General features: G+C 47.6%; 1 protein-coding gene across 1 annotated transcript; it reads left to right on the top strand.

Annotated features, from left to right (window-relative positions):
- Positions 1 to 10,673: 10,673 nt before the first annotated feature.
- LOC119567870 (WAP four-disulfide core domain protein 12-like) lies at positions 10,674 to 15,118 on the top strand. Its single transcript, XM_037915337.2, has 4 exons — positions 10,674 to 10,768; positions 12,858 to 12,998; positions 13,992 to 14,181; positions 14,975 to 15,118. The coding sequence occupies exons 1-3, from the start codon at positions 10,681 to 10,683 to the stop codon at positions 14,150 to 14,152; spliced, it is 390 nt and encodes a 129-aa protein (XP_037771265.2). The 5' UTR covers positions 10,674 to 10,680; the 3' UTR covers positions 14,153 to 14,181; positions 14,975 to 15,118.
- Positions 15,119 to 15,980: the final 862 nt, after the last annotated feature.

The following is a 15,980-nucleotide window of genomic DNA, read 5'->3' as shown; positions in this document are numbered from 1 at the left end:
ATCTCTTCTAGTACCAGAGATATAAAAGGTCCCATTCAAAATCTAGAATCTACCAAACACAAAACCCCTTAAACTGAGAGCAATGTCACTTGTGACATATCTCCAAAAATGAATGCAAAGTTTCTCAGCTGGCAGCTAGAAAGCAGCTCAAGGAGGCATCCAGCCATCTCTCTATCTCCTCCGGGGAACTTCACAGAAGAAACAGGTTTTCTTCCTGGAGTACACAGAAGAGTTGTCTGTGCTGTGAAAGGCAAGTGCCCTCTGGAAGGGAGCTCTACATGCTGACTTTCCCCCCATTTTTGGAACATTCCTGGCTTCCACTAGTTAAATACTGAACTGAGCATAGTCTGCAAAAGTCCAACTCCTGTTGTGCCCAGAGGCCTCCCACATCTCCGTGGGGAGAACCGCAGAGCTCAGCAAAGCTCAGGGGAGCTGGAACCCTGAAGAATTCACAATCACATATTGGCATTTCCTTATATTTCCTTTGCTCAGCAGAATCCCCCTTGAACCAGCCCACAATAACAAAGGGTGAAAATTCTCCTGAGATTGACCCCTCAGCCAGTCCCAGATAGACACACTGCACAGACACATACACCACCCACACAAGTCAGTCCCTGCTGGGCCCAAGAAAGAACCCAACTGGCCTCCCCAGGGATTTAATGAAATGTGTGGCACGGCTTCAAGGCTCATGTGACAGAAATAACCCAGAAGTCACACACACAGCCAGGAGCAGAACCAACATCTGCTACCAGCCATAGAAAGGTGTTTTCACCCAGGACACCACAACTGCTCCCCTGAAAGGCCGGGATTAGGTGGGAACAACCCAGACTTCATCTCACAGGCCCTCCATCTGTGCCTGCCCCTCTTGGAGCAAAATAAAAGGTGCCCTGTTTAAAAACACACAGAGAGAGAGAGGGAGGGCGACTGTGTCTGTGTTACCCTGAGCCAGTTAGAAAATGCTGCATCTCTGACCTGCCAGACGAATGTCCAGTCCCAGAGAGAGCAGCTTTGAGGGAGGGAACAGACAGCTTGTGGAGCTATGTGGGAATTATTCAGAGATGGTGCTAGCCACAAAGGGAGCGTGGGCTTCGTCTGCTGAGCAGGAGGCTCTGCCAGACCAGCTCCCCTTTCCGCTGAGGTGTGGTGGAGGCGGGAGGTGAGCTGCGATGCTTCACATACCTTAGCCAGGCGTCCCTGGGAATTTTCCTCCCTGGCGCTCTTCAGGGGAAGGATCAGGGGCACCTACAAACTGAGTCACACTGGCGCAGGCAGAAATTGTAGCATCTCCTGTCAACATCTGCAGCAATGCACAGTACAGGCTATTTGGACTTGGGAAAGGTCTGATTTGCTAGTAAGGAAGGCAACGGATAATGCTGAGAAGGCAAGAGGATCAGTTTCAGGTGGTGGCTCTCAGCTCTTCAGTTCAGCTGGTAAATCCAATCCTGCTTCACTTTAAGACAAACACACACAGAGCAGGAGTGAGAAACGAGAAGCAAAAGGAGAGGAAAATGCAGCTTCTGTCTGATGGCTGTGGGTCAGTTGCTGGAAGATTATGGGCACAAGCACACGGCACATGAGCCAGTTAAGCACTCCCATGCACTGACCCCACTTGGAAAATGTGTGGCTAAAGCTTATTGTTTTCCTCTGGCCAGTCTGTGCTGGTAAAGTTTTTATTAAGACCCGGCCGCTCGGTATGGCGGGTAGCTGGCTAAACTGCTCGCAGCAGAGTGTTGCAAAGCTAGATTTGTCCTAGTGACTCAGCCAGGCATGTATTAGGCAGAAGGCTAAAAGGGAGAGACAGAGAGGAGTCAAGAGGAGCAAGGTGAACTTGTAGCTGTCATGCCAGGGAGGGAGGAATAGGAAACACCTTTGTTCACACTTCAGGAGCTGCTCAGGATACAGCCAGGGAGATGGTGAGGTCATTTGGCTCCTCCTCCTCAGCTGGTCTGCGGAGGGCACCTTTCAGACTCAGGAGAAAGGAGGCAGTTCAGGCCCTGGGTCTCAGCCTGATGGTGACACTGGTTGATGTGGAGAGGTTGATGCTGCCCACTGGGCCCCCTACGGCTGAATAAATTTTCCTACAATTTTCCAATTAATGTTCATCCAGCGTTTTGTCATGGTTTCATATTGTCGCAGTAGTAATTATTCAGATGCTCAGCCAAATCAGAGAAAACTATCACAGCCCTGGACACAAATCTCTGATGCTGTTCAAATCTGCTCTCACCCATTGTGTGAGGTGCATGCTAGGGAAAAAACCCAGATCATTTCCACCTGCATGAATCACCACCATGTCCAGTAGATCACAACCTCGTAAGTCACTCTTTGGATGCTGCAGAGTGGAGAAAACATGATGCAATGGAGGCCACCTCTCTCTGTCCTCAGCAATCCTCATGTTGTCATGTACTCCTTGCTCTCAGCCAAACTTGTACATGTTTGGGATCCAGGACTTTCCTAGAATCCACATGCTGCCTGCCCTGGCCGTGCAGTGCACGTATTTCTTTTCCCTCAGCAGAGAAAGGTGCATGTGCTGTCAGTGCCAAATCCCCACACTCTGAGCACCTTCCATTCTTTCATGTATTTGTTCTACAGATTCCAGCCTGGCTTCTCATGGCTCTAACAGGCCATTCCAACACCCAGTGGTACGTCCATTTCACAGAGGAGTTTGAGATTTCAAAATCTGGTTTCATTCTGATTTGGATAGAAAAGCAAAAATTTCCCAATTCTGTGTGACAGGGAATGGAGCCCCGTGCCAGGGCAATCGGCCAGGTGGGCTCCCCCAGAGTCACAAACCCTGGAAGTTCTGCTTTTGAAAACTTCCATTGTAACTGCATTGAAATCAAACCGTCACCAGAAGGCGTTTCAATTTCAATGAATTGGCACCTTCCAACCATAGATGTTTTGCTGGTATTTTTCTGACCAGCTCCCCAGTGTAGGCTTGGAACATTCACACCTTCAGCTGGACTCTGTGTTTAGTGGGGAGAGCATGTAGCGAGCCAAGCACACAAACTCCTGTGCACACATTAGCTAATTAAGTCTCACTAGGTGGCACCACACACCAGGACATGCAATACTAGCTTGTAATTAGGCTTTTAAGGATTATATTTTAATTGGTAAATACTGGTAAATGGCAATTTCACTGTACACACACAACCGGTTTGGACAAAATCTATAATAATCAAAATATATAAATGGGCAAATAAGATAAATAGTACTTGGAAAACTTAGAGTCTGATTTAAGGCTATTTACTGTGTATATTTTGATCTGTGATGATGACGATTTGTGTTTTAATGGTTATAAAGCTTAACATTTGGAATCTAGTTTCTTGTCATTACATAATTATCTCATAACCCCCTCATTGTCTGAGTCCCCCATCATTTCCCACATCTGCAAAAAAGGAAATTGATAAAAATAGCAAAAATGCTTAAAAATAAAATCGATATTATCAGTCTAAATATAAAAAAATAAAAATTGAATTCCACAAACCCCGCTTTTAAATAGCGAAGGCTACAGGCAGAGATCACTGCACTGACCACAGCTGATGGCTAGGGAACCAAAGTGTCACTTTACCCAGGCAGAACCTGGATATCTCGTGTGATGGGTTCCTCCCTGGGGTGCCACGTGGAACTGGGGTACCACTGAGCTCCCTGATCCACCAGCCTGGACTCTTTTTTACACTGCACTGCTGTGACAAGCTACAAAATCTTCCAGCCTGCACTTTCACCAGCATTCATACTGGTAGGGACACACCCAGCTGCAGTTAGAAGCAGGATCTCTGACCAGCCTGGGAAAGCTACTCCCAGTTCCTGAGGCATATACACCCTCTGGAGTATAAACCCAAAATTATACTGTCTTGTGCTGCACAGGGAACTGTACAGTATAAGCTCATAAAATCCCCCCCCCCCCCAATGTGGAGAGGAATATGCAACAGCCTTTTGCCCCTGAGTTATTATGATTCCCACACACTGATTTAGATAAAGCAAAAATAAGTTTAACAATTAAAGATAGATTTTAAGTGATAAGTGATAGCAAACTGATCAAAGCAGATTACCTAGCAAATAAACAAAACCACAGACTAAACTTCATATACTAAATAGATTGGATATGAATAGCAGATTCTCACCCCTAAGAGATGATACAAGCAGGCTGTAGATTCCTAAGGGGCAAGCTGCACTTGCGTACACTTGAATCCCCAGGTGTTGCAGTCACAGGCTAAAAATCCCTTTAGCCTGGGTCCAGCACTTTCCCCTGTTCAGTCTTTATTCCTCAGGTGTTTCCAGGAGTCTTCTTGTGTGGGGAATGAAGAACACCAGATGTTGTCACTCCTGCCTTAAAGAGCTTTTGCATATTGCAGGAAACCTTTGTTTCAAAGCTTAGTTCCCAGACCAGTCTGTTGAAAAACACTGACATCCCAAGATGGAGTCTAGAGACATATGGTCTCATCACATGTCCTTGTAGAGTCATAGCAGCCATCACTCACAGGCTGTTTGGAGTGCTCACAGGAAGGCTCACCAGGTGGGAGATAAGCTTCTCCTAAGGCCTATTGTTTTTCCCCTAATGACCATTCCCCATCCACTATCTAGAATGAAAACATCTTGGCTACTGGGCATTACCCAGGTGTAACTACATTTGAAATACAGATACATAGCCAATATTCATAACTTCATGTTACATGCACACAAATAGGATAATCATATTCAGCAAATCATAACCTTTTCAAGGACATCTCACATGACTTATCTTGCATAAAACACATCACAACTATGTCATAATCATATCATAATAATATCACTATGAAGAATATGGGTTGCAGTGTCACACCTGGTATATTCCTTTCCTAGTTCCCCACACCATTGTTACACTGGGATACCATGGACAGGCTGGTGCTGAGCCTGAAATGGCCCATTCACATTGTTCCGAGCACAGAGATCAGCTCAGGGCTGACATGGACCTGGAGTGTTTGGGAAACTTAGTGTACAGTGGAGGCTGTTAGCAGGATTTGTTGTGTCGAAACCATCCAAGACAGGTGCTATCTGGCCTTCTTTTGAAAACTTCCAGTGAAGTAATTTCCACAGCCCCCCTCGGCAGTCTGTTCCATTGTCCTACTGTTCTATCAGCTAGGAATTTTTTCCCAAGATTTAATCTAAATCTGCTATGCTGCAGTTTCTCACTCACCTCTACATCCTTTCCAGTTTTTCTACATCCTTTCTATTAGGGCTGTCAAGCGATTTAAAAAATTAATCGCGATTAATCGCTCTGTTAATAATAGAATACCATTTATTTAAATATTTTTGGATGTTTTCTACATTTTCAAATATACTGATTTCAATTAGAACACAGAATACGAAGTGTACAATGCTCACTTTATATTTAATACAAATATTTGCACTGTAAAAAACCAAAAGAAAGTGTTTTTCAATTCACCTAATACAAGTACTGTAGCGCAATCTCTTTATCATGACAGTTGAACTTACAAATGTAGAGTTTACTACAAGTTCACTCAGTCCTACTTCTTGTTCAGCCAATTGCTCAGACAAACAAGTTTATTTACATTTGCAGGAGATAATGCTGCCCACTTCTTGTTTACAATGTCACTTGAAAGTGAGAATAGGCATTTGCATGGCACTGTTGTAGCTGGCGTCGCAAGATATTTACATGCCAGATGCACTAAAGATTCATATGTCCCTTCATGATTCACCCACCATTACAGAGGACATGCTTCCATGCTGATGACAGGTTCTGCTCGATAACGATCCAAAGCAGTGCAGACCTACACATGTTCATTTTCATCATCTGAGTCAGACGCCACCAACAAGGTTGATTTTCTTTCTTGGTGGTTCGGGTTCTCTAGTTTCCACACCAGACTGCTGCTCTTTTAAGACTTCTGAAAACATGCTCTACACCTTGCCCCTCTCCGATTTTGGAAGGCACTTAAGATACTTAAACCTTGGGTCGAGTGCTGTAGCTACTTTTAGAAATCTCATATCGGTACTGTAGCAAGGCCAAGACTCACCAGTGCAGCGCCTCCCGCTGGTCATCCTGGGAATTAGCTCTCCAGCCTCCGGAGCACCCTCTGCAGGCTGGTGTCCCACTTGCCTCAGGCCCCCATGTCCCTCCCAGACCCTGGTGCCCCTTACCTCAGGGTCCTGCCCTCTGCAGTGCCCCCACAGTCTCTGGGTCTCCCCACCCCAGGGAACCCCCAATCCTCTATCCCCCCCTTGCCTCAGTGGCTACTGCCAGTCATCATCTAGCCCCCATTCCCTGGGGCAGACTGCAGTGTAATGGCCACTCATCAGCAAGTGGGGTTTAGACCTGCTGCCTTTGCCTACCCCTGGGCTGCCTCTCTGCAAGCCCAGTACCTTTCCCGGCCTTTAGTAGGCCTGCAGCCTGGGGTTTTTCCAGGCTGGAGCTCCCCAGCTCCTTTGGCCTTTCCCCAGCCCTGCTCCACTCTAGGTGCCCTGCTCAGCTCCCAGGCAGCCAGGCCCATCTCTCTCCACAGCTAGAGAGAGACTGCCTGAGCTTCTGGCTCATAGCCTTTTATAGGGCCAGCTGTGGCCTGATTGGGGCATGGCCCCAGCTGTGGCTGCCTTCCCCATCAACCTAGCCTTTGGCTCCCCCGGGGCAGTCCTTTCCCTGGGCTGTTTTAACCCCATCAGGGCCGGAATGGATGACCACCCCACTACAGGTACCTTCTTTGTGTTTTGTCAAATCTGCAGTGAAAGTGTTCTTTAAATGAACAACATGCTGGGTTGTCATCCAAGATTGCCATGACATGAAATATATGGCAGAATGCGGGTAAAACTGAGTAGGAGACATACAATTCTCCCACAAGGAGTTCAGTCACAAATTCAGTTAATGCCTTATTTTTTTAACGAGCATCATCGGCATGGAAGCATGGCCTCTGGAATTGTGGCCAAAGCATGAAGGGGCAAACGAATGTTTAGCATACCTGGCACGTAAATACCTAGCAATGCTGTGGTGCCACGCAAACACCTGTTCTCATTTTCAGGTGACATTGTAAATAAGAAATGGGCAGCCTTATCTCCTGTTAATGTAAACAAACTTGTTTGTCTTAGTGATTGTCTGAAGAAGTAGGACTGAGTGGACTTGTAAGCTCTGAAGTTTTATATTTTGTTTTTGAGTGCAGTTATGTAACAAAAAAAATCTACATTTGTAAGTTGCGTTTTCATGATAGAGATTGCACTACAGTACTTGTATGAGGTGAATTGAAAAATATTATTTCTTTTATCATTTTTACAATGCAAATATTTGTAATAAAAATATAAAGTGAGCACTATACATTTTGTCTTCTGTGTTGTAAATTGAAATCAAATATTTGAAAATGTAGAAAAACATCCAAAATATTTAATAAATTTCAATTAATCGCGGTTAATTTTTTAAATTATGATTAATTTTTTTGAGTTAATCGCATGAGTTAACTGCAATTAATTGACAGTCCTACTTTCTATAAATTGGTGACCAAAACTGGACACAGTACTCCAGCTCCGGCCTAACCACCACCAGGTAGAGCAATACTATCACCTCCTGTGACTTACGTGCTCTGCCTCTGTTACTGCAACCCAAAATTGCATTTGCTTTTGTGTAGCAGCATCACATTGTTGACTCATGTTGAGGTTGTGATCCACCACAACTCCCAGATCCTTTTCAGCAGTGCTGCTGCCAAGCCAGTTGTTCCTCATTCTGTATTTGTGCGTTTTGCTTTTCTTCCCTATGTGTAGCACCTTACATTCGTCTTTGTTGAATCTCATTTGTTGTCCATTGCCCAGTTTTCTAATTTATAAAGAGCGCTTTGAGCTTTAGCTTTATCCTCCAAAGTGTTTGCAACCCCTTCTAGCTTTGTCTCATCTGCAAATGTGAGCAGCATGTCTCTATTCTTACATCCAGGTCATTAATAAAGATGTTAAATAATACCAGACCCAGAACAGAACTCTGTGGAATCCCATATGAGACCTCCCTCCAATCTGACATCATTCCATTAATAGTTACTCTGTTTGCAGTTGTTTAACCCATTACATATCCATTTAATGGTTGTTCTGCCAAGCCCGCATTTCCCCAGCGTACTTATCAGAATGCCAAGTGTGACTGTGTCTATGAACTTAACACCTGTCCCTTTATTTCCCCCAGTCTCACACACTGTCTTTCAGGGGGGCTGCCCTGCAGACTCAGACGCTGCCCAGGCAGCATGGCAAGGCCATGGGATGGCCTGGTACTCTGGTTCCCCTGAGCAACATCAGCCACAGCCCCACTGGGATGTGGAAATGGGACTTTCCCCTCCTGCGCTCATTGCCTGGGGAGGTGTGGCTTGGGGAGAGCAGAATCTTTAGCTGGGACCAGGTGATCTGTGCTCATTCTGTGCCTGACACCATACAATGAGGTTTAACGAGAGTCTTGCTCAGTTATAAACAAACTTGTTCCTGCAGAAGCACTTGTTCTTTCTCTTTTCTTGGCCAGCCTTGCAGCTTCCTCAATTGCTTCACTAGCAATGTGTGACTCCGGGCTCAGTGGGGGTTCTCCTGGTTTGACTGTTTGCACAATTGCTGGTGTTTTCTCAGATGAGTGGATCTGGCAGGGGCTCCTGGATGGTAGAATTTATAAGGCACCCTGTTTCTTCCAGCCAAAACATTAACAGCCTTTGGGCTTGCGGGGGTTCTGGTACCAGGGATTGGATTGTGCTTGTCACAAATCTTCTGCTGTTCATGAGATGTGCATAGACTTTTAAAGGAAAAAATCATTGCTAGAAAGTCTGCAGCTGATGTCTCTGATATCTGCAGGTCAGTCGATTAAACCTGGCAGCTAAGCCCAACTGTTACTAGACAGAAGCCAAAAAGATAAAAATAGGAAAGAGTGTAGAAGGGGGTGGAAACTGCCCCAAACAGAGGAACCGTCTGAACAGTAGAATCACATCACAACTCAAGAGATGATCAGGACACAGCTATGGGGAGGGTGATATCATTTAGTTCCCGCTCCTCTCCAGAGCAGGTCACATCATCTTTCAGGATGAAAGAGAAAAAAAGGCCTCACATTGGGCTTGTCAATCCCTGGGTCCCAGCACATGGCAGCAGTGAACAGGATGGCAAGGCTGTGTGACGGGGTGGGTGTGACAGTGCCCAAAGCCCCCTGCCACACTGAGTGAACTGCCAAGTGCTCCCGAGAAAAGGACTTTCCAAAACCAGAGCCAATCATTTCTCATCAAAAGTGCCCAATCAAAACATTACCTCCATTAGAGAGGAACATTGGCTAGTGGCTGGTCTCCCTTAGAGGTTAATGAGCAGGCTACAGCTCGTTGGTAAAGGAGATAATCCTTTAGCTCAAGTAGTAAAGGCTCATGCAGACAGTGCAAAATTCAAACCCTGCGGGCAGCCAGAGGGATTCCTACTTCCAAACGATTTTCCCAGGGCCACTTCCTTCTCAGTGTGGGAAGACCCTGCTCTGCTGCTCTAACACTTGGGTATCCTCACCAGAAGCCTTAAAAGGCCCTGCTCAGCCATTCCATCACGCCACACAAATGCTGCTCCCCCCAGTTCTTTAACTCCACTCTGTGGTTCTCTCCTGACATGTTTCTAAGTTACCATGACATTCCCGCCACCCTTCACCTGCTTCAAACAATTCAGCCAAGGGGAGACCACAACCCAACAGCACCCAGCTATTCATAGAAAAGCAGCAACAGGAATTACCCACCATGAGAAATAACACAGCTCCCTGAGTTTGTCAGCACTACAGGCGTCATGGCTGGCAGCTCCCAGGCTTCAAGCTGTAGAATCTGGTTCAGCTAATTACTCACATACCCCCCCTGCGTGAACCATTTCATTCCCATAGATTGTTTAGCAGCATTTGAAGCCAAGGCCCATTGCACAGGCCTCTGGGTGCAAACACAAATCAGTAACAAACTGCTCCAAACCAACAGCAGCAGAAAATCAGCCGAGTGCAGCGCTTCTTGGGCACATGGCCCTATTCCGAAGGCCTCAGAAACACTCATCCCAATCCGTCACATAGGTACTGAGAGTCTCCCATACAGCCATGCCTGGCTAACCTGATGGGCCTGCACTGACCAGCAGCAACCTCAGACAGTGATAAACTGACAAGGAAGAAAGTTCCAGTGACCCCATTGCTCCCAGGTCAATTCCATCCCCCCGCCCTCAGGAGTTCCCCAGCATCTGGGCTGCTGCAAGGCTGGCTCTGCCACGGATGGCGTTGCCTCTTGTCCTGTGGAGAGCTTGGCACAAAGGGGCCACTGGGCAACGATGAATTGGGCCCAACAATGCCTGGCTCTCTGCTGGCCATTAAATGCTCAGCTTTAGTAACTCAGCAAGGAAATACCAGGCCGATGGGTCTGTGCCCCGCACCTAGGGAAAACTGCTGCTTGAAATGCTTCAGGATCATGCTAATGTCAGGCAGGTGCAGAAAGGGCCAAAGGGCGTAGGCCAGGCTGCTGTGGAGTAATGTAAAAACTCCCCTTGCAGCATGGTAGGGCTTCGTTTTTTGTTTTTTCCCCAAGAATGGTCAGGACAGACATGTGAACCTGATTGTGGAATGAACAAGGAAAGGGCAGAATGCTGGCAGGCCCCCAAGCACTCCCCCCTCCTCCCAACCCCAGCCCTGGGAGAGTTTAAATCACAGCTGGCTCAGCTCAGGGCATTCAGACCCAGCTCTCCGACAGCACCATGAAGTCAGTGGGCATCCTCCTCCTCCTCCTCATGGGGCTCCTGACCCTCTGGACGGAGCTGCCAGTGGCCACTGAGCAGAAGCGAGGTTAGTACAGAGCATGGCTGTCTCCAGGCCTGGCTCGGGGCAGAGGGCAGCAGGCTGCATCCCACTGGAAAGCAGAGAGCAGGGGCTCCACAGGGGTCCTTATACTGTGACCCCTCCAGGGCAGCAGCTGAAGATGTCCTATTTGGAAACTTACTTGGCAATGCTTGCCTTATTTGCAGCCTTTGTGCCCAAAACATTGGGGCCTGATCTGCCAATCAGGCTTAAGGACAGATTTTAACGCTTTGAGGGCTGCACCCAATGTTCTGGGTTCACAATTGCTTTTTAGACCAAGGAAAGGAGGAGCCCCTTGTTTTTGCTCCGACCCCTGAGCCCTGCCCAATCCATGGGGTAGATATGAAAACTCCCTGTTCTGTGGCATTTAGTCTAAACCGACAGTGGTGGATGGTGTCTAACTAACTCCCCTGGGTAGCAAGGGTCTGGAATTCAATGTGTCCATGGGCTGACCCATCTCTGCCTGAACTCATTTCTCTCCCAATCTTGGTTTTCCAGTAAGGAAGGGGAGGAATTATTTTCTTAACTAAACTAGTTCTCCCAGAAATCTTTCCCCATCTGTCGGTCTCCTCTGTGTCTCTATCGAACAATGCCAAGGTACCATGATGAGAGGAACTATAGAAAAGCTTAAGACAGATACACATTGTGATAGTTATATTGTGCTCCTCACCTTCATATCTGAGCACATAATAAATTGGCTTGGCAGATTTCAATTTTCTTTTTGTATAATTTTGACGGATAACATTGATGTTTATTTTTAAGTATTATTTTCAATTTGTATCTATTTATATTTTCACAGTTGTAGAAAATTAAGGGTGGTTCAGCCAATAATTATTTCATGAGAATAGACACTGAGAGTGAAAAAATTAAAGCCTTATAACCATTAAAACACAAATTGTCAACATCACATGTCAAAATATCCAAAGTGAATATCCCTAAGTCAAACTCTAATCAGCTCTCAAGCTCTCATTTTTCTGACTTTGCCCATCTGTATATTTTGATTATTGTTGATGAAAATATTTGTGTTGGTTTGTGTGTGTGCAGTGAAATCAACGTTTACCGACATTTACCGATAAAACACGAATCCTCCAACTCTGCTAATAAACACACCTAAATCCAAACAGACGTTCTACATATAGACCGAGATAGGTCCTTGGTTTTGTTCTGAGGCCGCAGGGATTGTGGCCATGCATTAGCTCTTGTGGGAGGGGACTCTACTGCCATGAGATGGCTCCCCACACTTATTAGTCTCAGCTTTATTGATGAAAATCATCCCTGAGGATTGACTGCAGCTTGTGCGTTAGCTTTTGGCCACGGAAGGAGAGATGGTATCTGAGAGAGCTCAGTCCATCAAGAGCCTTGAAAAATCAAGACCAGGACCTCAGACTAGGTCCAGTGCCTGGTGGACAGCTAGTGCAGTGATTGCAGCCGTGGACAGAGGAGCACTCACATTCCCATCTCTGTTCTGCTCCATCACAAAGGACCTGGCTCACAATGGCCCTCCCTGTCACTCCTGCAGATTGAAAGCAGCAGCATCCAGAGCTAGGCAGCATAGCCCTGTGTTCTGACTAGTAACTTTTGTTCAAGTCTTGAATTCTGATCCTCACAGGACAGCGAAGGACATTGCCTCTAGCCTGCTAGGTCAGTAGTTCTCAACCAGAGGTCCGGGCCCCCCTTAGGGGAGCTTGAGCAGGTTTCAGGGGGGCCTCCAAGCAGGACCAGCATTAGACCCGCTGGGGCCAAGGGCAGAAAGTCAAAGTCCCACTGTATGGGGCTGAAGCCCAGGTCCCTGAGCCCCATCACCCGGGGCTGAAGATGAAGTGTGAGCAGTGTAGCTTCATGGGGGCCCCTGTGGTGTGGGGCCCTAGGCGATTGCCCTGCTTGCTACCCCCTAACGCCAGCACTGGCTTTTTTATGCAGAAAACCAGTTATTGTGACACAGCTGGGCCGTGGAGTTTATGTAGCATGTTGAGGGGGGCCTCAGAAAGAAAAAGTTTGACACTGCAGGGTGGATTTCCATCAACAATCCCTGCAGCCAATAGCACAGTGTTCATACCGTGGCTGTTTTCTGTTACAGCGAGAGCTGGAACCTGCCCGCTGGATTACATAAGGTGCGTTCAGGCAGAAACTGATGAGTGTGCCACCGATTCTGACTGCAAAGAGCAGGAGAAGTGCTGTTATTGCCATTGTGCCATGCGCTGCGTGGAACCAGCAGAAGGTAAGTGAGAATGCTCACGTTGACATTTAGGGTCTCGTGCAGCGGAAGTCTCTCCCCCATCCTGATGAGCCAGGCTTGTCTGCAGGATATGGAATGATCTTGGGCAGGCACCTTTGGGGATTTCAACAGACAGAAAAATCCAAGTGGACTTAGAGTAGGAATTCCACCAGCTGACAGCTTGTCACCCCATCCAGAGGGCTTGGTGAGAACCAGACACTGAGTGAGAGGAGCAGTGTGGGTTGAGTGGGGTTATGAGTTTGTGGGTGGTGTAGAACTAAATAACTTCCCCTGGTACCTGGATGCTGGGGTTAAATGTGTGTACAGGGGGATGAATCCAGTCCTCCCTGGGTTCATTGTTCTCCAGTCCCCTCATCTCCAGGTGGCAGGTCTCCACTCACAGGACCATTCAGCACTCAGATGCCCTATTCTGGGCTTCATCTGAGCTCAGCAAAGCTCGTTGGATGAGGAGGATCGGGTGGTTCGCTCCCACCTTAGTCCCTCCTGGATTTTAAAGGCAGAGGAGTTGACCCAGCATATGCAAGAGTGGCCCATCAGGTGCCATCTGTCAGCAGCACAGGGAAGCCAAGAATAGCACTCAATTCACCTGTCCCTTCTCCAGCCACACCTAGGCCAGCAGCTGTGAAGAGGGCTGGCATAAAGTCATTCCACTGGCTCTGTATCAGAGAAGATATTGCCCAGTGGGGAGAGCACTGGGTTCGTGGCCCCCATACACCCACAGACCTGACACAGACGGCCTTCAGTGCGGCCAGAACAAAGGCCAGGCTGTTTTATCAGAGAGTTACCAAGTAACAAGGAGCATTACTGAGCACAGTACTCTACTATGGCAAATATGACGGCCTCTCCTGTGCACCCATCCAGCAGGACAGAGAATGCATGATGGAGAGATACATAAGGTCAGCTAGGGGGCACCACATATTGATGTTCAGTGAACCAGGGATGCTTTTTATACACCATTAATTTCTTCTGTTGCAGAGACTCCTGGGACTTGTCCAGCCATCACTGTAGTTTGTCCCATGGTTGATCCTCCTAACCGCTGTGAAAAGGACAGCAAGTGTCCAGAAAACCAGAAGTGCTGTGACACCGGCTGTGGGAAAGATTGTGTTTCGCCTCAGAATGGCACCCATCTCTCCTAACGCATCAGTCATGTGAATACAGCTCTGCGGTGAGATCACACCCTGCTCCAGCTGGGCTAGAGGAGCGCCTGCCCATGGAAAGGGAACTACAGCTCTGGGCTGCAGACACAGAGCACTGCACTGACCAGAGCTCATGCCCAGGGTCAGAACATGCTGCTTTAGCTGTGAGGGACTTGTGCCCTTGGCTTCCCAGCTTCCCCAGCACTCGTCACGCTGGGACGCTGGACTTAAGCTGATGCTAAACCTGAACGTGATTAGATTTCAAATCCAATGGCCTCTTAGACACCCCCTTTTTACCCTAACCCCATATAGAGGCCAGCTGGGAGGAGGCAGCAGAGCTGGTAGTGCGAGACACAAGGAGAAGGAGGCCAGCATGAGAGCGGGGGCTGGGGGGGCCCTGCCAGGAGGGGAAGGGAGAAGATCCTCTCCCACTGTGAATTCTGTAATAGCGGGATCCTGAGGACGCATGCAGCAGACTTGGCTTGTGAGCAGGGCTCATTCGTTATAAGCTCAGCTCTCCAGCACATACATAATCAGGTCCAGCCAGCCAGACCGCCTGGGCCCAGTGCCTAGGCTGTCACCTGCCATGGACATTACAGAGGCTGTCAGGGTATGGCTGCCCCTAATGGGTTGCACTGAGAAATTGCTCATCCTTATACAAGACACAGTCCTGTGCAGCACAGAGCCGAGGAGAGCCTTGTAACCCAAGCCAGACCAGTAGCTGGGCTCTCCTGGTTTTCTGCAAAGCCTGGCCAAGGGCAGCTCAGTTTGTACAGCGCAAGATTTTCTCATGGTGCATCTGATCACTTTTTATTTTTCCAGCATAACTCTCTGCTTCATGGATAGGCTGAGGGCATCCCGAGGACAGCGCTGACCCAGATCCCTGTGTCTGGACTCTCCAGATCCCTGCACACCTTATACTGAGGCCCGAATGGAGCCTCTGGCATGATTACAAATAAACTTGTTTCTGCCTCAGCTTTGCCATTGGGTATTCCTGAGTCTCATTGTCTCTCCTTCAGTTCTCTGTTGAACAGTCTATTAATAATGAGTTAAGGAATGGCAGGAGCCAGGGGTGGGAGGCCAGGAGGTACATCAGGAAGTGAACGTAGTTGATTATTTAAGCTCCGGAGGCAGATATTGTAGAAATGGGGCCAAATGATCTCGTTACTGCCAAAGAAAAATTTCCTGACAGTATTGTTAGGCAGATCTCGCAAGGAGTATGAGGTAGGAGCTTTGCCTGAGATCTTAACAGTCCTTCTCAAAAAGTTTTTTAGTACCAAAGATACATAAGGCCCCATTCAAAATCTAGGATCCACCAAACACAAAGCCCATTGAACTGAGAGCTGTATCGCTTGTCCCATATTTCCAAAAATGAATGCAAATGAAACAGACACACCACGCACACACAGCAAACTCCCTCAGCTCGCAGCTAGAAAGCAGGTCAAGGAGGCATCCAGCCATCTCTCTCTCTCTTGCAGGGAACTTCACAGAAGAAGCAGATTTTCTTCCTGCAGTTCACAAAAGAGTTAAACAACTGGGATGCTTGGCTGTGCCCTCTGGAATGGAGGTCTATGTGCTGACTTTCCCCCTATGTTCATAACTTTCCCCATTCCCACAGGTTAAACTCTGAATTGTGCATAGTCTGCAAAAGTCCAACTCCTGTTGTGCCCAGGGGCCTCCCACATCTCTGTGGGGAGAACTGCAGAGCTCAAGGGAGCTGGAGCCCTGCACAATCCACAGTCACATATTGGCTTTTCTTCAGATTTCCTTTGCTCTGCAGAATCCTCCTTGAACCCTCCCACGATAACAAAGGGTTGAAAATTCTCCT

Source organism: Chelonia mydas, chromosome 13, assembly GCF_015237465.2.
Source record: "Chelonia mydas isolate rCheMyd1 chromosome 13, rCheMyd1.pri.v2, whole genome shotgun sequence".
Classification (NCBI taxonomy): domain Eukaryota; kingdom Metazoa; phylum Chordata; order Testudines; family Cheloniidae; genus Chelonia; species Chelonia mydas.
Note: the sequence above shows the minus strand (reverse complement) of the source record. Positions and strands in the feature narration are given on the sequence as shown.

Excerpts from the sequence above, each read along its gene's own strand:
- LOC119567870 (XM_037915337.2), top strand. The coding sequence starts at position 10,681 with ATGAAGTCAGTGGGCATCCTCCTCCTCCTCCTCATGGGGCTCCTGACC. Across the intron at positions 10,769-12,857 it reads GGCCACTGAGCAGAAGCGAG|CGAGAGCTGGAACCTGCCCG; the intron begins GTTAGTACAGAG and ends TTTCTGTTACAG. Across the intron at positions 12,999-13,991 it reads CTGCGTGGAACCAGCAGAAG|AGACTCCTGGGACTTGTCCA; the intron begins GTAAGTGAGAAT and ends CTTCTGTTGCAG.